This window comes from Oncorhynchus keta, chromosome 10 (assembly GCF_023373465.1).
Source record: "Oncorhynchus keta strain PuntledgeMale-10-30-2019 chromosome 10, Oket_V2, whole genome shotgun sequence".
Classification (NCBI taxonomy): Eukaryota; Metazoa; Chordata; class Actinopteri; order Salmoniformes; family Salmonidae; genus Oncorhynchus; species Oncorhynchus keta.
Window position 1 is genome coordinate 39,998,237 of NC_068430.1, and position 26,975 is coordinate 40,025,211.

The 26,975-nt window shown below is 40.7% G+C and overlaps 2 protein-coding genes across 5 annotated transcripts in view; one reads left to right on the forward strand and one right to left on the reverse strand.

The window, feature by feature from the left end:
• LOC118388713 (serine/threonine-protein phosphatase 6 regulatory ankyrin repeat subunit C-like) overlaps positions 1 to 16,422 on the forward strand; it is a 35,058-nt gene extending 18,636 nt beyond the window's left edge. Inside the window, exons 17-28 of one of the 3 annotated variants that reach the window (XM_052527015.1) lie at positions 241 to 312; positions 648 to 849; positions 1,033 to 1,120; positions 1,390 to 1,507; positions 2,617 to 2,836; positions 2,972 to 3,059; positions 3,267 to 3,350; positions 3,490 to 3,635; positions 3,894 to 3,976; positions 4,528 to 4,610; positions 4,816 to 4,926; positions 5,092 to 5,260. In XM_052527015.1, coding sequence (XP_052382975.1) covers positions 241 to 312; positions 648 to 849; positions 1,033 to 1,120; positions 1,390 to 1,507; positions 2,617 to 2,836; positions 2,972 to 3,059; positions 3,267 to 3,350; positions 3,490 to 3,635; positions 3,894 to 3,976; positions 4,528 to 4,610; positions 4,816 to 4,926; positions 5,092 to 5,122 — 1,326 coding nt within the window. In that variant the 3' untranslated portion in view covers positions 5,123 to 5,260. Of the gene's footprint in view, positions 1 to 240; positions 313 to 647; positions 850 to 1,032; positions 1,121 to 1,389; positions 1,508 to 2,616; positions 2,837 to 2,971; positions 3,060 to 3,266; positions 3,351 to 3,489; positions 3,636 to 3,893; positions 3,977 to 4,327; positions 4,404 to 4,527; positions 4,611 to 4,815; positions 4,927 to 5,091 lie in introns of those variants that run through there. The other 2 variants (XM_052527014.1, XM_052527016.1) reach the window with 2 other exon arrangements.
• Positions 16,423 to 17,049: 627 nt separating this feature from the next.
• On the reverse strand, positions 17,050 to 24,808 carry LOC118388712 (SOSS complex subunit B1-like). 2 transcript variants are annotated; one of them, XM_035778088.2, is made up of 7 exons: positions 24,720 to 24,808; positions 20,390 to 20,525; positions 18,755 to 18,893; positions 18,434 to 18,505; positions 18,206 to 18,290; positions 17,998 to 18,049; positions 17,050 to 17,594 (listed from the first exon to the last, which is right to left on the reverse strand). In XM_035778088.2, the coding sequence occupies exons 2-7, from the start codon at positions 20,466 to 20,468 to the stop codon at positions 17,422 to 17,424; spliced, it is 600 nt and encodes a 199-aa protein (XP_035633981.1). In that variant the 5' UTR covers positions 20,469 to 20,525; positions 24,720 to 24,808; the 3' UTR covers positions 17,050 to 17,421. The 2 variants fall into 2 exon arrangements, with proteins under 2 accessions (XP_035633981.1, XP_035633980.1); XM_035778087.2 differs by lacking the exon at positions 24,720 to 24,808 and adding an exon at positions 23,987 to 24,135.
• Between the last annotated feature and the right edge of the window lie 2,167 nt (positions 24,809 to 26,975).

Sequence of the window (26,975 nt, forward strand, 5' to 3'; positions counted from 1 at the left end):
TTGAAATTCGCGCTTGGTTTGAAACTGGTCATAGCCTTTGTAATAAAGTGGTATTTTCATCCACACCTTTAAGTGCTGAGGGTAGGTGTCGGTAAATCATTTACTTTCACTTCCTCGTCACAGGGCTAAGCTCAGGTGACTTGAGTCGTGTACCGCTTCCTTTGGGAGGTGCAGTAATCTCTGAATGTGGTGCAGTATGTACAGGTTGTAAACTCCTGTCTTTGTCCCTCTGTCCCCCAGCTCTTGGAGATGTCGTTCAACTGTCTGGGAGACGTGGAGAGCAATGTTCCAGTTAGCCCCTTGCACTTAGCCGTGAGTACATTACACCCGCTGAGCCTCGTTTCCGATGGCCTGAAGGTCTACTTGGCTGTACTGTCTATGCACTTTCTATAGATTGTTTCAACTTCAAATGAACACATTGCACTAGTTTAATTATGGTCCCTCTTAGTTCTACAGTGCAAGTTCAAAGTTGGAGTGAACTATTAATTGAACACACTTACCCAATGAATTGACACGTTTACACCCCCCATTCTCACACACTTCAGTTTGACTGTTGTGTGGTTCTAGTTCTGAAGTTGGAGTGTGATGTCTCGAACACAGTGACCCATCGCCATTCTCACACTCGTGTTTTTCCTCCCTCCACCCAGGCGTATAACGGTCACTGTGAGGCGTTGGGGGTGCTGTCTGAGACGCTGGTGAGTCTGGACGTTCGGGATGCGGGGGGGCGCACCGCCCTATATTTGGCGGCCCAGAAGGGACACGCTCAGTGCTTGGAGGTCCTGCTGTCCCATGGGGTCTCCTGCCACCTCAGGGAGCGCCGCAACAAGTGGACCCCGCTCCATGTCGCAGGTGTGTGTGTGTGTGTGCGTTTTCCACTTTCCGTGGTTTTTGTGATTGTTAGATTCTAATCCACAATGGTGTTTGGATGTGTGTATGAGCTTTTGTCAATATTTTCAGTCTTCTCTGTTACCTGCTCTTCATTGCGTGTGTGAGCTTGTCTCAATATTTGACCTCCGTCACCACCTCCTCCAGCTTCCAACGGCCAAACAGACTGTCTGCTCATGCTGGTCAACCGAGGGGAGAAGGCTGACATCATCGACATTGCCGACGTACAGGGACAGTGAGTGACTCATTCATTTCTTGAACATGTTTGTTGAATAATGTGTTTGTTGAATAATGTGTTTGTTGAGTAATGTGTTTGTTGAATAATGTGTTTGTTGAATATGTGTTTGTTGAATATGTGTTTGTTGAATATGTGTGCACCCACTAGAATAGGAAAGATGATTTTTGCAGTTTTTTAAAACACAATTCTCAGGTAGTGGGCTCCCTTTTTTTTACCTACTGGTTATTTGAATGTAAAAACCCCTGGGATTGTGTGTGTGTGTGTAGGACGGCTCTGATGCTGGCAGCTCTGGGCAGCCACACTGACTGTGTCCACATCCTGCTGGAGAAGGGAGCCGGGGTTGACGCCGCCGACAAGCGAGGCCGCACTGCCCTACACAGAGCTGTGAGTGTCCCCACCATGTGTATGTGCTTGGTCTAACCATAACATCTGCTAAATCTCAAAATATATTGCCAATGGGGGTCCCCTGCAGTCACATTCTTCGAATCTGGGTAGATGGGACACTTAGAGAAACTGCTGATGAACTACAGTATATATACAAAAGTATGCGGACATCCCTTCAAATTAGTGGATTCTGCTATTTCAGCCACACGCTTTGCTGACAGGTGTATAAAATCAAGCACACAGCCACGCAATCTCCATAGACAAACATCAACAGTATTTTTACAATTTTATTTAACCTTTATTTAACTAGGCAAGTCAGTTAAGAACAAATTCTTAATTCCAATGATGGCCAGATTCTACCATCGGACTGCCAGATGGTGAAGCGTGATTCATCACTCCATTTAGAACCATATGAGCATGGTTCTTTAAATAACCTCCAAAAAGGGTTCTAGTATAGCACCCAAAAGGGATCCGCTATCGTTACGAGTCAAATAACCCTTATTTGGCACTACCGGGCCAAACCCTCCCCTAAACCGTACGACGCTGGGCCAATTGTGCACCGCCCTACGGGACTCCTGATCACGGCCGGTTATGATACAGTCTGGGATCAAACCAGGGTCTGTAGTGATGCAGTGCCTTAGACCGCTGCGCCACTCGGGAGACTTACTGAAGAGCTCCGTGACTTTCAAAGTGGCACCGTCATAGGATTGTTTGTCAAATTTCTGCGCTTCTAGAGCTGCCACGGTCAACTCTTAAGTGCTGTTATTGTGACGTGGAAAGGTCTAGGAGCAACATCGGCTCAGCCGCGAAGGGGTAGGTGCCACAAGCTCACAGAATGGGACCGCCAAGTGCTGAAGCGAGTAAAAATCACCGGTCTTCTGGTGCAACACTCCCTGGAGACCAACTCCGTATTAATGTCCATGATTTTGGAATGAGATGTTGGGCGAGCAGGTGCTCACACAGTTTTGGTCATGTAGTGTATATTGACCTGCAGTGATGGTCCAAGACAGTTATTCCTATCAACTGTTCTTCTCGATCTCTCTCTGTCCTCTTTCTCTTGTCAGTGAAGGGTTCTGTCTCTTTAACTCTTTCTCTGTCTCCTCCTGCAGGCGGTGATGGGCAGTGAGGACTGTGTGTCGGCCCTGCTGGAGCATGGTGCTTCGGCTCTGTGCAGGGATTTCCGGGGGCGCACCCCCCTGCACCTGGCCGCCTCCTGCGGCCACATGGAGCTCCTGCGCAGCCTGCTGCAGGGCGCCACACGCACCGACCCCCTCGACTCAATGCTGGACTACAGCGGATACACTCCCACCCACTGGGCCGCTTACCACGGTGAGTCACACACACACGACCTTCCCTGAGAGTCTACAAATAACCTCAGTGAGTAACACACAGTGTGGGATTGGGCTAAATAGCGTTGAGAGAACTTCTAAACTGTGTCTTGACTCCATCTCTCGTCTCTTTCAGGGCACGAAGACTGTTTGGACGTTTTACTTGAACACAAACCTTTTAGTATCCAGGAAGGAAACCCCTTCACCCCATTGCACTGTGCTCTGTGAGTACCACCACTGGTTCCCCCTGCTCTTTAGGGTTCTGGATTCCGCTATTATTATCAGAGCTTCTGTTTTGAAAAACGTAAATCTGTCGGAATGATGAGACCTGGTGTTGAATTCATCAGAATGTTGACCTGGCTACTGCTGTCCTTTTTGTATGACGGAGAGATGGAGGATGGTTTCTCACAGTTTGTCTGGTTCCTTTCCAGAATAAATGGCCATGATGGTGCTGCTGAACTACTGGTAGAGACGGTCGGACCTCAGATGGTGAACATCAGAGACGCCAAAGGAAGGTGTGTGTCTGTCGTGACTTTCTGCATAGGCCTTTGTGTGTACGGAGCTCTGTCAAGTCTAGTGTATTGCAGCTTGCCACTCGCTTACCTGTCTCGGTCTTGTCTGTCTGGTGGTGGCTGTCCTGGGCTGTGCCTGAAGGACCCCGTTGCATGCAGCTGCCTATTCGGAGAGTGTTGGCGGGCTGCAGCTGGCCCTGGTCCAGGGGGCAGAGGTCAATGCCGTGGACACCACAGGACGCTCCGCCCTGATGGTTGCCGCCGACAACGGACGGACCGCAGCCGTCGGTGAGTGGCCAGAAAATAGATCATGTGATTATTGCACCCAGTAAATATGAGAACTGAAAGTTTAGTGGGCTTATTAGTTTGGTATACATTTGTTTTATATGTATTTATTAAAAGTATTTATGAACTGTGTAATTGTGGACACAGCATCAAATGGCAACCCTTGCGAGTGACCATAGCAAGTGGAGGAAGCTTGTTGTCGACTGTTCTGCAGCCGAATGATGATGATGTGTAATTGTGAGAGATGTGTGAACCCAACAGAGATCCTGCTGCACCAGGCCAAGGCAGACCTGACCCTGCTGGATGTCAACGACAACACCGCCCTTCATCTGGCCTGCAGCAAGGTGAGAGACAGACACATTCCTGCAGCAAGGCAAGACACTCCGTCATACGCCTAGCTGACACACGGTCTACTGTTATTTAGAATTATGACTCACTGTAGCCAAATTCACAACCTAAGTTATTTTAAAAACTCTGGCATCTATCAACGATACAGAAAACAAGCATGACAGATCCACATATCATTGGATAACTGCTTTACATCTTCAGATTGCTCATGTTTATTACTGTTGATGCCAAAGCATTATTAGGTGGCAGGGAAATGGCATGTGTGTCTAGTGTATTGCAGCTTGCCACTCGCTTACCAGTCTCGGTCTTGTCTGTCTGGTGGTGGCTGTCCTGGGCTGTGCCTGAAGGACCCCGTTGCATGCAGCTGCCTATTCGGAGAGTGTTGGCGGATCAATCCCAGTGTACTAAACCTGACCTTTGTGTTTCCCTGCAATAGGGGGTATATTTGTACATCAAGCTCCCTTGCACTACAGAAACAGGAGATCTTGCCTTTATAGGCTGTTCTCGGACAAGGCTCGCTTAATACTTAATGTGTTTTCTCCCACAGGCTCATGAGATGTGTGCCCTGTTAATCCTGGGAGAGATCAGCGACCCCTCCCTCATCAATGCAACAAACAGTGCACTGCAAATGTGAGCCATCATCATCGCAGAGACTCAACCTTTCATGAAAGACACTGTTCAACACTGTATAAAACCCAAGCTTCATCTCTCACTCAGCCCCTTTAAACTCCCAGTCTGTATGACTCCTAACGGACCTATACAAAACCATGAAGACCTAGCGTTTTGTTTACCCAGGTGGTCTATTGACTGTTTATCCCATTTCCCTCTTCCCCAGGCCCCTTCATATCGCAGCGAGGAACGGTCTGGCTACAGTGGTCCAGGTGCTCCTCAGCCAGGGGGCAGCTGTGATGGCTATAGATGAGGAGGGTGAGTCACCACAGTGTCGGTTAGTGTTGGCCATTTTCTTCTGTCGCTTCGGATAGCGTGTCTGATATGCATGTTCACCTCTTGACTAAACAGTTTGTTATTGGAAACCATAAAAGAAAATTTGTTATTCTTAAATGTGAAATATACATTTTAATCAATGTGCGTGTTTGTCTCCTATCGTCAGGCCACACCCCGGCCCTGGCCTGTGCCCCTAACAAGGACGTGGCGGACTGCCTGGCCCTGATCCTCTCCACCATGAAGCCTTTCCCTCCCAAAGACGCCAGCGCCGCCGCCTCCTTTGGCCTCAACCTGCTGAAGCACTGTGGCATCACAACCACCTGCGGGCCCCTGCCCAACGGCACCCTGCACCACGCCTACGCCAAGGACCGCCACGGCACCGCCGGCCTGGACGGCTGCTTCACCGAGTGAAGCGAACCCCCAACCTGTTTCCCTCAGACCTCCCTACCCTGTCCCCTTATATCTTTAACTAGCCAGATCTGCCCTCTTTAATCCACTATGATCCAGGGCCCCCCCCCCCTTCTAACACACACAACAAGAGCAGGAATATACTTTGAATTACATGTGTGTAAGTGAGCGTGTGCGTTTGGATGTGTGTGTTTGGATGTGTGTGTCGATATATGTGCGCGTGCGTTTGTCTGTGTGTTTAAAGAAAATCTAAATCCCTTATGGGTGCAGTCAAACCTATATGCAATTATTTGCCTCTCCTCTGTGGCATATCGTCTCTGTCGTCGCTAGCCTGGCCTTAGGTCAGACACCCTTTGTCCAGTGTCCAGGACAGAGCACGTCACTTGAGTCCCTCTGAATCGTACCGGCAGAGTTTCTGTATCATCATGAAGTTATCACGGTTTTGTTGAATTAACAGATTCACAAGCATGTGTTATAAGCTACGGTCTAAATTAATTCTAAAAAATAAATTTAAATTATTGTGAATTTTTGATATTGCACTTCAACAACGAATGAACTTACCTCACAAATCCCAGTGAAAGCGATGACCTAGTAGAAGGAGAACGGTGCCTCGCCAACTTCTACTCTGACTGAGACTGGTGCAATATGCAGCATGTGTGGGTATTTGCAGTGCCGTGCCTCTCTCCGAAGACGAGAATAAAACTGAAGTAGTAGAGCGGGGGAAAGAACGGGAGAGCGCGATAGACCGTCGCTGGGTTTGACTGTACAGTTAAGAGTCTGGGTGAGTTGAGAGCTCTGCAGAGAAGCCCATGGATTTGAAAACGAGCGGTGACAAGCTGGTGTTGACTCACCTAGAAGTCCCGACAACAAGCACCTCCCACTTGCTAAGGCTGTCTGAGTGACCTCATCCACCAGGTCCAGTAGCTCCCGGACTTTTGTTGGCTGGGTTTTTCTGCATTAGCCCCCTCTCACTGAGTCCATCCTGAAGGGAGTCGTTGTGGGTCTTGCCTGAACCCCTCTCCCGTTCGTCACTGTCGTAGAATACTTCTGGTACCTTAAGGCGGTTCTAAGACGTTTCTGGATATTTAACAATGTTGTGCCTATGGAATACTGAGAGACAACCACAACCCCTTAACCTCACCTAGTTTATACCCTCTGATCTCCCACCTGATTCCTGATTATTTAAAATTTTAAAAGAGAACAATGCTAGTGGGACATTTTTAAAGGATGAAATGTAGATTTGAAGAGAAATGGGTTTAGCACACATACTGAACAGCATAAGCTATTTTTGTTGCTGTCGTATAAACACTTGTTTACATAATGTAAATGGTCGTCGTATTTACTTGTGAATCGACAGTCTAATATGTTTGCACAATAAGGCCATGCCTCCAGTCGGAAATTAAAGAGCGAAGACGTGTTTTCAATATAGCTGCTAAAATATTGCTGCCTTTTCCATGGATTCTATTCATGGTTTCTGTCAATGCGGGTCTACATTTGGTGTGTACATTATTTTTTTTATTTTTTATTATTGGGAAGCAATATTTAAACAAGACTTCAAATTCTTTAGCATTTTTTTTCTTTTCATGCAGTTTGCTGTGTGGAAAGGTTCATGTTTTTACCTCAACATTGGGGATGACTTCCAAGTTTTCAAGAAAATAATTTGCACTACCTCCAAAGTTAAAGTATTATTTTTCAAATGGAATAGGTAGAATGTTTTTTTTAAATTGTTTTTCTATTCTTTCCAAACAGCCATACTTGAAAAAAAGTCAGTAATCCCAATCAAACGGCATGCGCTGTAATCCTCACTTGTCACGTTGATAGGCATAGCATTGGGAGTTGTCAAAAGTACAGCCAAAAACACTAATGCATTCCTTTTAAATTTTAATTAGGCACGTCTTGTACTTAACTCAAAGATTTTAACAACGCAACTCATTGACTCCTGTTTGGGCCACACTATAGATCCATTAATTTTTGTTGATTTCTTCTCTGCCGCCTTTTGCATAGTAGTTGAATCAGTTTAGTTTTAAGGGTAATCAGTTGATTACGCTATTTATGAAGATTGTTAGTTATGTTCATCTGAACAGAATTCAAAATGATGTTCACTCCGTTTGTAATTGTTTTCTTGAGATTGTAAAGATCCCCCTCCACAAAAAAAAAAAAATTAATTACAAAATCAATCTTTATCAGCATTTGACCCTAGTCAAACATTCATAAAGTAATTTGAATATTTAAAAGGAGAAAGTATTTTTAAATCCATGGTGTACTGTAACATTCTGCATTAGCCTGCCTTGTATCTGTATTTGACATATTACATACATGTAGTTAGATGGCAAAATTGCACAAGTAGTGTTACTGTACCGATGCATATCTTTTCTCTTAACAGTACACCATATTGACAAAGTATGGCTGACACAAAAACACACATACTTATATTATGTTGGTACGGTTATGTATGGACAGCTACTTTTTTATTTATTTTTTGAGATGACAATCAGCATCACAAGGGCTTTTTATTTATAAGTAAATGCTTGTCGGGAGTTGTTTTTAAGAAGTGTCTTTTTCGGGATTTAGTTTGAGTCATTGAGTCACCGAGTATTTCTTTACACCCGTTTTGAAGTATGTGTGCTCCCATTTCTCTTTTTTTGTCAACGAGAACACCATGTTGACATGTCTGGTACAAATACCTCCATTGTGTTATACACTGACAACCTTAACCCTCTTCCTCCGTTACACTGTTGTTTATCTCTGGATATGCCTCGTTCCTATTATCAGTTGTCACCTAGAATTGTTCTCTTTTGAATGGAATATCAAAATCATTTTGCACATCTCCTTAGATGTACGTACTATTCATTATATTAAGAAGAAAAAAACATTTGATGTATCAATTTCTGAATCATATTTCAGCCTGAGATTCATTGTCAGCTCCTGGTGCATTCAATCATAGGGCTGGGAAGGAACTGTGTTTTAAAAAAGGAAAAGCTTATCTTGCACCTATTCAGATGCCAGTAATGTTATTCCACAAGGTTTTTAATGTCAAAGCCTTTTAAGAAAAAATAAGATGACAAAGTCAATATCCTTTACATGATGTAGGAATAGCAAATTCCAAAACCAGTGTCGTTGTTCCTCATATTTATACTAATATGCTGAAAAAATGATTGTATTAAGCTACCTGAAATTTTTGTGGCATTTTACATAAGCCTTTTTATATGATGTCAGAGAAGGTTTTAGGCCCAGTTCGATGAGGTGAGATCACATCGAATAGTAAGCCATTTAATAATGTTCTAGGGTGAATTGCTATGTTAATTATAATTGTTGCGTTGATTTAAATGAGAATAGGAATTTACTGGATCCCATATATATATTTTTCCTATATTGTGTAACGGTGTGACATTTCATTGACCGTGGATTTGGTGTAGCCTACGGTTTTGTTGTCGTTAGGCTGGTTAGACATGACATTGAAAACCCCAATCTCCCTTTTGGAATAAGTTTTCATGTGAAACTGAATCCCTTACTGATCAATCGGATGCCTAAAGACATACAAGTAAAGAGTTAAAGGACTAAATTCATGAAGCCCCTTTCCTTCCCCTTTTTAAAAAAAAAAGTGTTTATTTCCTCCCTATTTACCTATTCTGTTTACACTGTGGACATATATGAACCTAGTATTGTGATCTTTGGGGCCATAGAATGTCGGAAAGCATTTTACATGTTCAGTGATGCAACAAAAACAACCATTTTCACTCAGTCCTGACCCAAAGCACTTATTTCAAGAATAAGCACTTTTGTATATTTAATATCTCTATATGTATTTATGTATACCGGTACATACAATATGTTCCCTATGTAGATATAAACTTCTATTTAGGGAGAACAATACCTTCAGTGGAGAGATGAGAGTAGATGAACTGGTGACTGATCTTCACAATCATGTGTGATGTGCTTGTGGGAGAGACACACTGTTTAATCGGAGGGGCATGTTTCTCTTTGGGGTTAGCATAAGAGAGCAGTGAAAAGTCTATGGTCACACCTTGGTGTGCACACGTGTGCAGCAAAAAAAAAACACATTTCAAATGGAAAATTATACTTGCGCTGCCTTTCATTGAGTTGCCAAAAAGCAGGGGATGAAACTGAAAAACACTTGACTTTACCGAAATTTGAGATATTCCGTACATTTGCAGACATCTTAACTAAGCCATATTAGTCAATTGCTGACAAAAACGTGAATGTATGGTCTAAATTATGGCAGGGGTTTTGGTTTTCGAGTAACTTGACTTTAGCCGCACTGTTTAAGTTAAGTTCTAGAAATGATGGGAAAAGAATGGAAAAATGGACTAAAGCAAAATTATCTTTACCTCTGCCTCCTCATGCATAGATGTGGTAGGGTTGTGTTTCATCTTTTGATATGAAGGGATGGCTAACTAATTTGTGCTATTGAAGGGTATTATTGCATTCTGCGGATGGGTTAGCCTAAAAACGTGGTACATCCAGCATATATATGTACCGCCTTACGTTTAGCGGTACAAGCCTCACGCCAATATAATCGTTTTGACTCTTATAAATCATTTGGTGAATGATACTTTTAGTTCCTCTCTAGCTTTTGTTTGTCAACAATGGGCATTAGCGCTAATAGCCGAGCTATCCCTCCTGTTAACCATGGACTCACCATGGACTGCCTTTACAATACCTCTTAGAAATGATGTATAGTTGTTTTGCTACTCTATATTTTGTTTGTAGTGCGTAGCCGATTTTTACATTTGGGAATGTGTCCGTTTTTGTCTATCAAAACAGTCGACCTTAATAACTCTCCATTCTGTAACCTAGACTCACAAGTGCCGTAGAAATACCTGTTTGTCTATGAAAAAAAGGAATTGTCTTTGATTCTCAGTGGAGATGGTATTTGTGTGATGCTCAACACAAAGAGAGGAATAATGTTTTTTTTTTTTAGGGGATTAGATTGTTCTTCATCCTTTTTTAGGTAGAATTGGTAGAATTGTAATTCTGGATGGCATCAAATGAATTTACCTAATGCATCAATTAAACACAGTTTTAGGTTGATGTCTCACATGCAACATCTGAAATGTTATCAGTATGGTATGGAAAAGCATCTGTGTAGAATTCTTTTGTTGTAAAGGACGATAATACCTTACAATGGCTCAAATGGCAAAGATGGACAACTTTCTCAAAATGCTTCAGTTTGTAGGAATGAGAGACATGGGCGCTTTGGCCAGTGGATGGAGTGAAATAGATAGCATTAGATAATTGTGAATGTGCATGGTGGAAGACTGATCAAGGCCAAATTGTGTTTTGAAAAAGCAGTATGGGTTAGTAGGGTAGAAGATGGTAAAATTGCACACAAGTAATTGAGTCCGAGTACTGTAAACTGAGTTACAGGAGAAGTTGGGGAAAGAACTATTAAAAACTTTGGAAGGAAGCAGATTCAACACATCTTAATTTCTTTCCTTTTTTATTTTATTTGTATAGATTAAGAGTATTTATGGATTTTGGGCAACTGACAAAATGTTGGCATCAGATATGTGAGTGGAAAGAGACTAAGTAGGGTCGTGTTAAAATTGGAGAATAGGAAGAACATACACTATTGGTATAGTGGCCTAATGTAGCTGCCTTTATCTTGATGAGACACTATGGTCCTTCTAGTGAGAAAGCATTCATATGGTATCGAACACTTGTGTCATGCTGATTCAATAACCTCTAAATTAGGTGTGGAAGGGATAGAAGTTTGAAACAAAGAGCATGTTGGTTTCTTTTAGTTATGCCAGTGATCACCATGGTGATTCTGTCCATAACGTAGTCCTCTGGGATGTCTCCCACTTACCTCTAGGACATCGATGTCCTTCATTACTTGAAAAGTCATTGGATTAAGGCAATATCTAGGCAGTTACCTTTTTTTTATTTTATTTTTTAAATTCCCATTTGAAAGGATTCTTTCAAATCAAGAGGAGACCGTGAACATTTCCTCTTCTCCAAGCATAATATAAACGGCAGAATTAGAGCTTTCTTCATTAGAATTTGTTGAAAATAAATGGCTACAATTTTTTTCTCAAAGTACGCATGTAAAATGCGGTACATCATATTAAATGGATTAAACAAGATTCATTCATCTCATGACGTTTCTAGTCATAAATTACATTTGATCACCAAAACAAACACCTCTTGAAATTGACAGAATTGTGTCATCTTCAATGTCCAGATTCATGCGTGAAGCACACTATTAAGTTCTTCCGTGATTCCAACTTCTGCATGTCTGTCCCATCTCTATGTCGACAAAATGTTTCTTCGAGAAGATAGCATGTCTGATCATGTTAAGATTCTTGATTTTTATAGCTTGTAGGCTATGTTCATGCCTTCATTGTTTATGTTGTACAACTACTACGTGGACAAGATTTACATGCTTATTCAGTCGTAACATCCAAACTCTTGTTAAAATTGAACCAAACTGTCGGTCCCACTTTTCCGCTATTCGACCCTCAGGTTGTGTGGCCCATGTTGTACTGTCTGAAGTTTGTCTGGTCCTAACTTGTTTGATTACGTTTGTCACTCGTGTGCCTCTGAAGTTAGTTAAGGCTTACTTGTTCAAAACAAAGCAAACCGATGTATGGGTTGACTTTATTCTCTAACAGTATTTGGCTTCTTTGAAATACTTCAGAGACGATGTAGACCCACCAATAGCTTTATTTTGTCTGTCGTCTCTTCCTCTTCAAGGACAGTTACTGAGTTGACCCTCCAAATAGACTATGGAGGGATGCACTGGTGTCGTCTCCTTAGTGGAGAGTAATGTCCACACTATTTTTATTGTATGCCTTCATGTATTACTTGATTAGCCGTTATCAGACATTGAACAGCTTACCTCAAGATGTTATGTCTCGCAATGATTTTTACCCAAACCAGTGCATTTTATTGATGTATTGGACCTCATTGGAGAGTAAATGTGATACATATTATGCAACTATTTTTGTCACTTTTTTATTTTATTTGACGGTTGTTTCATGACTCGACTGCTTCTTGACAGCCACCCATAGGATGGGGCAATGCAAGTAGGAATCCTGGGTGGGGCAGTGGTCTAAGGCACTGCATCGCAGGGCTAGAGGCATCACTACAGACCTGGGTTCGATCCTGGGTCTGTATCACAAATTGCCATGATTGGGAGTCCCAATTTGTCCGGGTTAGGGGAGGGTTTGTCCGGGGTAGGCCGTCATTGTAAAATAAGAATTGGTTCTTAACTGACTTGCTTGGGTAAATTTTAAAGGTTAAATAAAATAAATAAAAACAGTTAAATTAGGATATTGAATCATGATGTTTCCATTTAAAGAAATGCTTCGATAGGCAACCAAAGGAGAGAAATGTCTTGGACCGGAAGTTGTTTTAGATCCACATCATAAAGTAACTTATTTATGAGACTTCTGTGCATTTCTATATCTACTGTATGTCACATGGCTGGTCAAAGTTGTTATAGTTAAAGAATGTTACCTTGTAAACTGCGAAACCCAGCTCCTCTATGACCACCAAATATAATCCTGACTGACACTTTGTCGTGATACAGACGGGCATAATAAACTGTGTCCTTACAAAACCATTGAGTGAATAGTTAAGTCCTTGGGGGAAAAAAATATTTGACACATCAGCAAAATGGTCTTCCGTTCATGCCAATTGAAAGCCTTATTGTTGATAAAAGTGGAGGTCACACCTCCCAGGAACACAACTGCTCACAATTACAGATCCGGTGAAGCCAGTGAGCCATTGTTGTTCATTCAAAACACAACATGATTCTAGTGCTTCCCAGTCTTATCATCCATCCATGTCGTGCACTGTGGCTTCAACCCTTCAAGCAATTGTTAATTGGTTGGAGAAATATACAAAGAAACACTCATGCTGTTGTCATAAATCCAAACACCCTCTGGATGTACAACTTGACTGTAGTTTATTTTGCTCTCGTTTGATTCTTGCCTTTGGCTTGCTTGCTTGCCATATTTGTCAAGGGACCTGAAAAAAACACATTGAAATAGTGTTGAATCCCAGTAGTGATAATACTGGAGTTATAGTGTGAATTCATAATAAAAGCAATATTGGCAAGTGCACTTTGTTGGGTGTTCTAAGCACAACATCACTAAAAATGCACTTCAGACAGAGTAGTGTGTAGAGATTGTTGTTGATTTACTTAACTAAATGGTATTGAAATTAACATGGTCAATTATTATAAAGCAAGACTTATATTTGTGACATTTGTAGTACCATTTTAGCAGTATGTTGATTTGATCAGGATGTAGTTTTAGTTGGTGTCTGTACAACCCGCCCCCCTCCCCCTTATACAAAGTGAACCGACTTAAGATAATCACGAATAAACGTTGTGGCTTAGGCATTTTTAGGCTAGTTTTTTTGCAACTCCTTTAATTGTGTGTGTGTGTGTTTAGATTGTTCTCTGTACTACAACATGTTCTAAAAATAGGTGGTGGAAGAAGATTGTATTTTGTGGACAAGGAAGTCAATGGATTGCTATGCCACAGAACTTAATGTTTTGATTACTTTTACAGTACAGTGAGTAGGCATAGAGTTCTGTGTTTTTAAGTGTGTTCGTGTGTGACGATTTGGGCAGTTAGCTGTCATGTCTTCATTAGTGAGTATGAGGTCAAGAGTGTGCGATGGTAATATGAACCGCTATCAGCAAAAGGGCAAAGAAAAAGTGTGTGTTCATTCCTGTCTATTGTATTTCTTTACCCACTTCCTGGTTTATAAATACCGTAAAGAATATTGTTTTTTCCTTCTAATTATTAACGTGAAATACATTTCCTTTGAAACACAAGTGATGTATGTAAGATTCTGGTACAATGGCCTGTAATAGTTTTTGGTTGACTCATTTTAAATGTTATTGTTAATTTGAGCATATTTGAAAATAAATTAGTACAGTATCCTACGTGCTATGTGGGGTAGACTAATATGCATTAACATACCTTTTGAATGAAATTTAAAGCACTGGTGTAATTGAAAGCTTGAGGTTGGTGGTTGGTAGTCCTTTGCTTTAACAGCCCTTATTTTTACTTTGGTTCTGGGTATATTAGCGTCTTATTCAGGAGGGCGTCTCGGTTTGACTCAGTCATTGGACATTGCTTTGTATTATGCTAGGATTTGTTTACTCCAATAGACCAGCCAAGCAAAATGTAACACAAGCCCGGTCTACGGGCTACAACCTTGAATTATTATGTGCTTTGACTGTCCGTATTGCCTCTGCTAGAATTTCATTGGCTTCTTGTTTCGCTGCAATTTTTTTCACCATATTGGAAGTTTTGGGTTAAAGTTAGTAATTGGTCATAAAGTTGAACGTTAGGCAGGTATTTTAACCACTAATAGTCCCTATCTGGTTGTAGTCCATAGAAGGGATAGAATATGCCAAGCCGATGTTGACTCCCCATGTGACTTCAGCATGAACTGTAGGTGATCATGAAAGTGTTATTGTGCTTCATTTAGGCCAAACTATAAATTAGGAGGTGCAAAATGAGCAAGTGGAAATGCATGAAATGCTTTCTCTTTGGCACCTTTCTGTTTTGAAGTACTGCTGCCTGGTGAAGAGCTTGAGCATGCCTGCATTCAGTATTTTCTAGAGCATTCAGTAAACATTTCTTTTAAGTTTTATTTGCATGGGATTGTGTGATTTTTGAATCCATATTACCTCAAATATATCAGTTAAAAGTAATACATTTAAGTTAAAACAAATGGTCTCACCTCAAATGTCCATGCTATTTTGAAAGTTACTTTTACTGCTAATGTAATATGATCATGTTTTATTTTGCCTACCTCCTTGATGCACAGCTACTCTTTTGTCTCCTTAGCTCATAACCACCTACAATGAGCTACAAAAGTAGTGTGACCGTGACACATTTGGGGGGGGGACTATGTACAAAAAGTGCTGTAATTTTGAAACGGTTCACCCGATATGGATGAAAATACCCGAAAGGTTAAGCTGACCGTCTGCTCTTTAACCTCATAGTCATTGTATCAAATCCAAAGTGCTGGAGTACCGAGCCAAAACGGTTTTCACTGTCCCAATACTTTTGTAGCTCACTGTATACTAGTGTCTGGAAAATATGAAAGCATATTAATCACTTTTGATCAAAGACACAAAAAAAAGTGAGCTTGATTTTGTGTGTGTGTGTACGTGCGCTTGTAACATGGAAAGAAAAATTATATCCCAACAACCACTGGAATGTGAAGCCAAACTGTATTTTGATCGAATGAAATCTCTTTTAAGGTCTAACTGTTGTAGCATACATGTGAACCTCGTCTCTGGTACATGTTTTCTATCCTTCAGATACTTGTTGCAACAAGGTACTTTATGATAGTTTTTTTTAAAACCCCGTCCTGAAAGTATCCACCAGGAATCATCCTGTTTTTCATAGTATGGTGGGTTTTTACTGTAAGTGTGTAAGTTGAGCCATACGTCTAAGTCTAGTTTACAGCTGCAACTGTGTCTACAACTACCAGAGATTAGGAGAACGTGTGTGCATCTTAATTACAAAAGCAACATAACTAAAGCTGTTATTGAAGTCAAATTATGGAGATATGTGGTGTTTGTGTGAAGGGAAATCGTATTGCATCCAGCCTTAAGCCTTCAAACGAAAAACAAATCTTGACCTTAATTTGTGATCATGCTACCACCACAACTCCCATCACCTCTCCCAACCAACTGACCTTTGACTGAAGCATAGGTATGTGATATACAATAATAGGGGTTAGAGATCCATTCCGTAAAAGTCACGCACACACAAATACCCTTCCAACCCTGAACAAATCTCCAACATGTTCATTATTTTGACATTGCAATCCTTGAAAGCACTTTGCCTTGTTATATAATTGTGTGCTACTGAATGGTTATTTCTTACAAAATGTATAAAATACATGATTTAATGATTTTAGTGAAACAGTGTAATCTGCATTGACCTTTCTGACATTACAGGAGAAACTTAACAAACCAAGGCATTGAAACCTGATCGATTTTATACAATGTATGCTACAGCATTTGAGTCTTGTCATTCAGTGTTGTGGCTTAGGATTGGTTATGTTTAAATAAATTGCTATTGCTTAATATCTATCTACTTTGTGTTTTCTTTATTTTACATTTTCAAGCCAGAATCCTTAATTGAAACAATAGTGTATGATGTTTTTTTCTCTCTCTATCTATCTGGGGCTGGAGAAGTGTAACCACTTTCAAATTAATAAACAGATCTATGGATGCAAGGACTGACCATCCATGATACCAAATGTGTACAAGGCTATACAGTTTGTTTACAAACATTGGAGTAAAAATGGTCATGTAAGCTCACTATTCCAGACCAGTTTGAAAGGTCGTACAACATTTAAAGTGTGGCTGCTGTCACAAGGTTCTGAATCTGATGGGGTATGACAGTTGACCTAAGCTCATGAGGCATTTATAAGTTTAAATTAATCAAAAATCAATATCATTTATTTATACATCCAAAAATGGATGTAGCAACTAAGGATTCTGGCAATTAAGGATTTCTGACTTCACAATTAAGGATTTCTGAATCCAACTTCACATCAATCTGTCAGGTTTGGGCTACGTTTTGCACAGAGCCTCCACAGCACATTAGTTAAAAGAGTAATTTTATATTTTCGACATCTCATTGGAAAACTGCCTGACTGTGAAAAACACATTATGGCTTCCCATTAAGCAGCTTCATTGTAAAAAATATTTTTCTCACAAATACTTTTTCTTGATGGTTACATAACCTTTAGTGAACTTTAGTGTTCCTTGTAAACAAACCTAATTAAAATGTCTTAACGTTTACCACATACAACTGGGAAAATACATTTGAACAGCCCTCCAGCTGGTAATTACTAGTGAAAAACTTGACTCATCCTTCATGTGATGCTTCCTTACCCATAGGAAGTCCCACCCATTTGACTACTTTAAAATGGTGAAACCCTCAATAGCAAGGTTCATGCCAAAATGAGTTTTATCCATTTAGAGTCCACCTCTGGTGGTAAATTTCCACTTCGAACGCAGCATTAGTCTCATTTGACATTTCTGGAGAGGGGTGGACTTTGCTTCCTTCTGCTCCAATCATCTTTTTGCTGAACGTCTAGTCTCCTTTCCATTGCTGACAGCTGTCCCTCCTGCTCCTGGATTGGCTGCTCTGCTGCCAACATCACTGCCAGCCTGCCCTCCCTGTTGAGGATTAGTCAAGCTCCCGGAACCTTGAGAGTTTACACCGTTCCCATTGGTAGTTTCATTACCTAGAATAAGAAATTGGCATGCTTAATTTATAAATCTTCATAAATAGTGATAGAAGGGAGAGGTAAAGTGTTAGTGTTCACAATTAACCAATTGCCCCCAAAAAATACACTGCTGTTTGTATAAACTGAAAGTGGCTGAACCAGCCACTCACAGGTAAAAGAAGCAACTTTACAGCTTAAAGCAGCGATCAAAAATTATATTGTTATTTCATGGAATTGTATTCCTTTAGTTTACTGATAGACATGGCATTGACGTTTAGGTAGACTTCCAGGTGGAAATGTTGCATGAATCACCTAATAGCAGCAGAGGAAAATAAATAACACTAACGAAGGCCGTTGCCGAAACGCTTTCATTTGACGTCATAACTCTTAATTTTTTGTTGGGCTTTGATAGTGGTCTTACCAGCAGAGCTGTTATTGTTGTTGTTCAGTATGTTTCCTTGGTCACCAACTACCTGGGAAATAAATAATCTGTTCACACATAGTACAAGAAAAAGATACTTGAAACATTGAACTAAATTCGTAGGTAATAAATAATATATTTTCCTATCCTATCATTCTGTAATAAGACGCTTACACACTGATATCCCTAAGTTCAAAACACCCCTTACAGTCTTGTTCTTCATCTGGTCCATGTTAGAGTACTCTGGGCTAGGCTCACTGAAGTTTGGTACCTCTGAATACACCATGCAGAACCTGAACAAAACGATAAGTGAGCATTAGTTTAGACCAGTAAATTATGACATTAGATGCATCTCTCAGCAACATTTACATTGTTGCTCCTCCTTTTCGTAAATATGTAAAAATGTTATTAAGCACAGAGCATCTATAGAACTTACTCTCCAATCTTCGACAGCTCTCCACCTCTACCCGTGTACAGAGTCAGGCAACCTTTGAACACAGACGCATATCTGGAGAAAAGACACACATTTCAAGACAAAATACATTTCCCCCAGGATTTAATGTTGATCCAAGATTAAAGGACTAATAACGTATGGTATGTATTCATCCGAATGTAAGTTCATGCTGGTAGGTAGAAAATATGACTGGGTGGTCCTTTTTGATTTCTACGTTGATTTTATACTCGGCTGTAGGTTTGGAGCCCTGTCCATAAAGTGTGGCATTAACTTGACTGTGCTGTGACTCAATAAATGACTCACCCCTTAGTGAGTCTGATGATGTCACCGGTTTGGATCAGTCCCCCTACCTCATCCCAAACTGAGATGCTAATGCTGCCAGTCTTGTCGGCCACCTTACAGGTCCGCACCTCATACCCATCCTTTGTCTTTGTCACTCGTCCTATGTGAGAGTGGGTAAGAGGGACAAGTAATCAGTGGCCTTTAATTGGTGTACAAAGACAAGAACAAGCTAGTTGTACAAGGATAGTGTCAAATATCTCATTATTATACTTTTTGTCATTTAGAAGATGCTCTTATCCAGAGTGACTTACAATTAGTGCATTCAGCTTAAGATAGCTAGGTGAGACAACCACATATCACAGTCGTATTAAGTCCACTTGTCCTCAATAAAGAAGTTATCAGCACAGTTAGTGCTCGTTGGTGGCCAAACGGAGTGCTTGGGTTGGGATGTAGGGTTTAAGCATAGCCTGAAGGTAAGGAGGGGCAGTTCCCCTTGCTATTCGGTAGGCAAGTACCATGGTCTTGTAGTGGATGCGAGCTTCGACTGGAAGCCAGTGGAGTGTACGGAGGAGCAAGGTTACATGGCAGAACTTGGGAAAGTTGAACTTCAGGCGGGCTGCGGCGTTCTGGATAAGTTGCAGGAGTTTGATGGCACAAGCATGGAACGCAAACCGGGCTGTGCGTGTGCGCCATCGTGCATAAATGTATTTTGTCCCCCCACACCAAACGGGATCACGACACGCAGGTTAAAATATCAAAACAAACTCTGAACAATTATATTCATTTGGGGACAGATCGAAAAGCATTAAACATGTATGGCAATTTAGATAGCTAGCTTGCACTTGCTAGCTAATTTGTCCCATTCAGCAAGCTTGCTGTTGCTAGCTAATTTTTCCTGGGATATAAACATTGAGTAGTGCATTTCAGGTAAAATAACAAGGTCCTCTACTCCACCAATTAATCCACACATAAAACGGTCAACCGAATTGTTTCTAGTCATCTCTCATCCTTTCAGGCCTTTTCTTTTCTGGACTTTATATTGCGATTGGCAACTTTCATAAATTAGGTGCATTAACGCCACTGACTTTGTTCGTCTTCAGTCACCCACGCGGGTATAACCAATGAGGAGATGGGAGAGGCAGGACTTGCAGCGCGATCTGCGCCAGAAATATAACTGACTTCTATTTTAGCCCTTGGCAACGCAGATGCTCATTGGCGTACGTGAGCAGTGTGGGTGCAATAATTTAATAATATAGATTACACCGCTCGTAGTCAGCCTGTGAGACGCCCAGACCTGAGAGGGTCAAGAAGATCGTTCTGAGAGAGATAATGTGAAAGTTGGAGAGTAAACATCAATTATGAGGAGAGTAAATATCTATTTGTGGGAAAGAGAAAAGGGAAAGTTCAACACAGATACGTTTTTTGATAGCTGGCATGATTCAAATAAACCAACATGAATAGTTATCATTAGTCTACATGGTGACGTATAAGGATGTTTCTCTGACTGTCAAGCCTCTGTGTTGTGCCATTATATTGTGTGTAAGATTTTACATACATTTTGTTCCACACGAGTGGATTACAAGATAATTATATACATTGTTTCTGTTCATCATTAATTGATTATTTAAAACGTTACTGTTAGTAAGGAGTTAGCACCTGTTTCAAGTACGATGAAGATGACACTGAGATTCTTGAGTCCTGGCTTGATGTCCTTGACGTGGGTCTCGGTCGTCATCTTTCAGATCCTCGTCATGCATCCAAAAGTGTAAGTCAATTCTGGACCAAAGCAGCCCTGAAATAATTACAAGAATGTGTGTGTGACAGAGGTAAAATTCGTTTTACATTGGATATTCGGTTTTCTCCCGTCAATAACCATTGAACCAAACATGCCATGACTATGAATATTGATTATTCTGATGGATGGAGAACAATGGAAAAAATGTATGTATGTTTTTTATAACTATGATTTCGGATTTCAATCTCTCATTCCTCTTAAACAAAGCGTGTCATGAATATGAAAATTATATATTCTGGGGGCTATGAACAAAAATCCAATCCAGAAGAAAAAACAATAACTAAAAAGGTGTGGATTATTCTCCCTACTCCCTTTATTCAGAATATATAATTTCCACACTTTGTTTAAGAGCAACAGAAGACTGAAATATGGAAAAAAATATCTTACAATTTGTTTTAAAGGTGCACATTTTTCTCCATCCTCCCCTGATTTAGAATATAGAATGTTCATTGTCATGGCATGCTTTGTTTAAGAGCTATTAAAGATTGAAATCCGTAAGGAAAAATATAATTATTCACGATTCATTCAGGACTATCCATAATCATGATAGAATCCACATAAATGTAGAAATGTTAAGAAACATATTTTATTATTATTTACAATAAAAGTGACTCCAAAATGACACGATGCATTATTTATCATTAATTTCTATTGGGTACAAAATCATCTGAAACACAACTAAAACAAACAGCAAATGCATCCAACAAGTTAGTAAAGTAACACGTTTTGGGTAATCATTGTGTGCTAGGAATTTGGGACCAAAGACTAAATTTATGACTACTTTAATACACACATTAGTGAATATGTCCCAATACTTTTGGTCCCCTAAAAATACCCTGAAATTAAAGCAGACTGTCTGCACTTTAACCGCATCATCATTGTATCATTTTAAATCCAAAGAGCTGGAGTACAGAGCCAAAACAAGACTAAATGTGTCACTGTCCCAATAATTACAGAGGACACTGTATTTCTAGATTTCTAAATAAACAAGGCATGGTATTTTTCCATCCTCTCCTGATTCCAATATATAATGTTAATAGTCAGGACCATGCTTCATTTAAAAGAGATGAAGATTTAAATCACCCCCAAAATAATTACATTCAAAAATAAAATGAAATGGATTTTCCTCAATCCTCCCCTAATTCAGAATATCATTTGCATAGTCATAGCAGGCTTTGTTAATGCGCTATTGAAGATTGAAATGTCAAATTAAAAAAAGGTTTGGATGTTTCTCCATCCTCCCCTGATTCAGACGGCAGGTAGACCTAGTGGTTAGAGTGTTGGATTAGTAACCAGTTACAAGATCAAATCCCCGAGCTGACGAGGTAAGAATCTGTCTTTCTGCCCCTGATAAGGCAGTTCTCATTGTTCCTAGGCTGTCATTGAAAATAAGAATTTGTTCTTAACTAGTTAAATAAAATATACAAATATCATAGCCATGGCATGTTTTATTCAGTAGATATTGACTAGAGAAAACCGAATATCCAACATAAAACAACACTGAACAAAAATACAAACATGCAACAATTTCATGGATCAGAAAACCATCTGCTGTGTCTACCATTTGCCTCTCGCAGTGCGACACATCTCATTCATATAGAATTGATCAGGCCTGTGTAAAGTTGTCCCACTCCTCTTCAATAGGAGTTGCCGGACATTGGCCGTCGATCCAAACATGCTAAATGGGTGAGATCTGGTGAGTATGCAGGCCATGGAAGAACTGGAATATTTTCAGCTTCCAGGAACTGTCTACAGACCCTTGCAACATGGGGCCGTGCATGATCATGTTGAAACATGAGATTATAGCGGGCAGATGAATGGCACGACAAAGGGCCTCAGGATCTAGTCACGGTATCTCTGTGCATTAAAATTGCCATCAATAAAATGCAATTGTGTTTGTTGTCCATAGCTTATGCCTGACCATACCATAACCCCACCATGTGGCACTCTGTTCACAACGTTGACATCAACAAACCGCTTGCCCACATGACACCATTCACGCTGTTTTCCATCTGCACGGTACAGTTGAAACCGGGATTCATCCGTGAAGAGCACATTTCTCCAGCATGCCAGTGGCCATCGAAGGTGAGCATTTGCCCACTGAAGTAGGTTACAACGCCGAACTGCAGTCAGGTCTAGTGAGGATGACGACCACGCAGATGAGCTTCCATGAGACGGTTTCTGACTGTTTGAGCAGAAATTCTTTGGTTGTGCAAACCCAGTTTCATCAGTTTGCCGGTTGGCTGGTCTCAGATGATCCCACAGGTGAAAAAGATAGATGTGGAGGTCCTGGGCTGGCGTGGTTACACGTGGTCTGCGGTTGTGAGGCCGGTTGAACGTACTCCCAAATTCTCTAAAACGTGGTTGGAGGCAACTTATGGTAGAAAAATTAACATGAACTATTTGGCAACAGCTCTGGTGGACATTCCTGCTGTCAAAATTAAATCATATTTTATTGGTCACACATATTTAGCAGATGCTATTGCAGGTGTAGCGAAATGCTTGTCAGCATACCAACTGAGCGCTCCCTTAAAACGTGTGACATTGTGTTGTGTGACAAAACTGCACAATTTAGTGGCCTTTTAGGGGCTCCCGAGTGGTGCAGGGCTCTAAGGCATTGCATCTCAGACCCTGGTTCAATTCCAGGCTGTATCACAACCGGCTGTGATTGGGAGTCCCATAGGGACGTGCACAATTGGCCCAGCGTCATCTGGGGCAGGCCGTCATTGTAAATAAGAATTTGTTCTTAACAGACTTGCCTAGTAAAAAATAAAAAATACATTGTTCCCAGCACAAGGTGCACCTGCATAATGATCACGCTGTCTAATCAGCTTCTTGATATGCCATACCTGTCAGGTGGATGGATTATTTTAGCAAAGGATAAATGCTCATTACATAACAAATATGTAAACACATTTGTGCACAACATTTAAGAGAAATAAGATTTTTGTGCATATTGAACATTTCTGAGATCTTTTATTTCAGTTCATGAAACCAACACTTTACTGTGTTGTTCAGTGTAAATTTGACCTCGGTGTGAGAATGAGCAAATTTACAGGAATACATGGCCTTAATGATACATACAGTAATAATTTAAACAGCAATGCAAGATCAGATCAATGCAAGTATGTAACCCAGGTCGACTAATTACTTATAAAGTAGCTAGCAAGACCAGTCTAGCAACTAGGGTGTAATCATTAGTCTAAACAGTTATAAAACGGAACGGTTTGCAAATAAAACTAGAGTTTCTATTGGTCAAATTCAAGTAGGTCATATATACAGTCATTGGCAGGTCCCTCCCCGTTTCGTTCGCTTTCGTTTAAGAAACATTTTGCAACAGAATTGGCTCAATGAATACGCCCCTGCTGTAGTTTAGCAAACTGCAGTAACGTTACTATGCTAGCTAACGTTAGCTATAGCTAACTGGGTGCCAGGTCGTAAGCTACACATTTCATTACCTCAACAGTGTGTATTTTCGTCCACAGCTGATTTGTCCGGTATAATGGATTTTAAGCCATGGAACAAGTGAGTTAAAAAAAAAAGTATTGTTTTCCTGTTTGTAAAAGAGCTAGCTAGCTACTGTTAAAAAATAAAATAAAAACCTAACTACTGTTCATTTTTTTGTGACCGTCAATACAGTAGTGGCGGGCATTCTGTTGGTCAAATTTAGTTTCAATCAAAATTGTATCCAATGACCATCGATTATATGGGATGCGCATGAGATAGGTCCTTTATCTGAGAAGGAAAACTGCTCGTACCGAAGATAGGTTGAGTCAACTGTCTATCAACGATTTTACAATTTGGTTGCTTAGCGGCGTAGGCTGGACGTGGAAACGTGGTGACAGGAATCAAGAAAAAAATGATATCATACTGGAATGCTAACCCAAACGTAATTTAAAAGGCAATTTAACCATTGATTGTCATATCAACAGGTAACGTTACCCAGTTCGACAACATATCACTGGAGTTGCTCTCTATCTGCTTGTTTTACTGTGTGATTCCAGCTTGTGCCAGTTATCTACCTGTAGTAACTAGCTAACGTTAGCGCACGTACGTAGTCAGCTGTGGCAAGCTCGATTAGTTGCACATTAGCAAGCTTACTCTTCAAGACTTTCTGATCGGTATCCATCACTAATCTTTCCTCTGTTTGCAACTGACTCCTGTTTGATAGTTAGCTAGCCAGCCACATACCTACGGCCGGGATTCCATTTTGAAACGGCAAGGATGATTTCCGTGTTTGCGTAGCTAACTAACGTTAACGTTGGAACAGTACAGTGGCGGTCGGTGCCGTTTAGGTGAGCGAGGACGATTAAAGAAAAAAAAAATATATATATATATATATCTATATATATATAAACGTGGTCTTATTTCTATTACAGCATATTGGATGACTGCTATTTATATTCCATTGACACAGTTCAGTGTAACGTCAATAGGTTTAGGCTACAGTTTAGGGGCACAGGTCAAGATCATTTTTAGTAATCAAGGTGACATTAAATACAGACTTACACACTCTTGTGTGCATTCAGCTGATCTAGGGTGTAATTAGTTCAACAGTTGTAAATTAGAGTTTCTATTGGACTAATTTGGGTATATTTGTTAGCTTCTGTTTTAAGAAATGTTTTTCAACCGAATCAGCAGAATGAATACACCCCTGATCATAGGCAAACAGAGTTGGTTTTCATAGCATCCACATACAAACCGCATGATCACTTTGCTCCTTGTAATTCCCTTTCGCGTCTATGTGCTCTCCTCCTGTTGCATGTGGACTTCAGTGCATAACACATCAGCTGTCTGACCAGGCAAAAAAACTTTTCCAAGCCTTCATATCATAACTGTTACGCACAGCCTACATCGTCGCTACCATATTATCTAACGCCATAGTCAACATAGTTACTAGAACTAACGCATTAGTAAACCCGCTACAATCATGTAGTACAGTCAGCAAACAGTTTAACAGTTACTCTGGCAGGCCCCGGTGGCAACAAATTAATAAAACCAAAAGCTTACCTTGACTTGGAAGAGTTCCAGTGTTGGATAGTCAGCTAGCTAACATAGTATCCCTCTCATTTTGAGCTGGCTGTTTGAGTTAGCTAAACTAGCTAAGTAAGTGAAAGTGAAGAAGAAAAATAATAGTAAATATAACTAGCTCTCCCTCTTCTCCTTCATTTTTGAAGAAATGTGTATTCATATATCTTTGAGTAAACTGCTCACCAATGCAGTGCTAGCTAGCTGTAGCTTATGCTTTCAGTACTAGATTCATTCGCTGATCCTTTGACAAAATGTCAGTTCATGCTGCAAGAGCAATTATAGGGTGGAGGACGTCCTCCGGAAGTTGTCATAACTACTGTGTAAGTCTATGGAATGGGATGGGAACCATGAGCCTCCTATGTTTTGTATTGAAGTTAATGTACCCAGAGGAGGTTGTAAACTAGCTGGTGCTACCCCACAGAGTGCTGTTGAGGCTACTGTAAATCAAATCAAATTTTATTTATATAGCCCTTCGTACATCAGCTGGTACCTCAAAGTGCTGTACAGAAACCCAGCCTAAAACCCCAAACAGCAAGCAATGCAGGTATAGAAGCACGGTGGCTAGGAAAAACTCCCTAGAAAGGCCAAAACCTAGGAAGAAACCTAGAGAGGAACCAGGCTATGTGGGGTGGCCAGTCCTCTTCTGGCTGTGCCGGGTGGAGATTATAACAGAACATGGCCAAGATGTTCAAATGTTCATAAATTACCAGCATGGTCGAATAATAACAAGGCAGAACAGTTGAAACTGGAGCAGCAGCACAGTCAGGTGGACTGGGGACAGCAAGGAGTCTGTAGACCTGTAGACCTTCATTGCAAAACATTGTTTTAATATTTTTTCCGGGTGACATTAATATATTTAGTGTAGTTTTATCAAAACAATTATAGCTTCTTTTTTTTAAATGTTTCACTATTTTTATGAAATTCACTGAGGAGGATGGTCCTCCCTTCCTCATCTGAGGAGCCTCTGCTGATTGCTAATTATAACTTAGACTGTCTATTAAGTAAATTAAAGGAAAAGTAACAACATTGCATAACGTTACTGTTACTACCAGATGCATTTTCTGAGGATGTCATTACCCTGGACCCAGGTTGCTCCTCTCACCTTCCCAAAACTCAGCCCCTGCGGTCTGTGGTCCACATTTTAAATGAAGAGGAGGGCTGAGGATTCTGGCCCAAGGAAGGAAAGACACTGGTGAGTGGACAATAAGGTCAAATTGCTGTTTGTACACCGGATAATGTTATATAACCAAATATGTTTTGTGTCCATTACTGGACGTTAGAGGAAAGCCCCATTCAAGTCTACGCCATTGATTCTTCAACGAACCTGGTATTGGCGATACTCTCTTCGTTCTCGATCCTGGAAACCCGTTATCTTATAAATGTCTGTGTAAAGTTTCAGGTGGTTCTACAAACACC

What these genes read in the sequence shown, in the direction of transcription:
- LOC118388712 (XM_035778088.2), bottom strand. Translation starts at nt 20,468, where the DNA reads ATGACGACCGAGACCCACGTCAAGGACATCAAGCCAGGACTCAAGAAT. An exon ending in ATCATCAGACTCACTAAGGG is followed by an intron (nt 18,506 to 18,754) that starts GTGAGTCATTTA and finishes TCTTTTCTCCAG; the next exon opens with ATATGCGTCTGTGTTCAAAG. An exon ending in CAACAATAACAGCTCTGCTG is followed by an intron (nt 17,595 to 17,997) that starts GTAAGACCACTA and finishes TTCTTATTCTAG; the next exon opens with GTAATGAAACTACCAATGGG.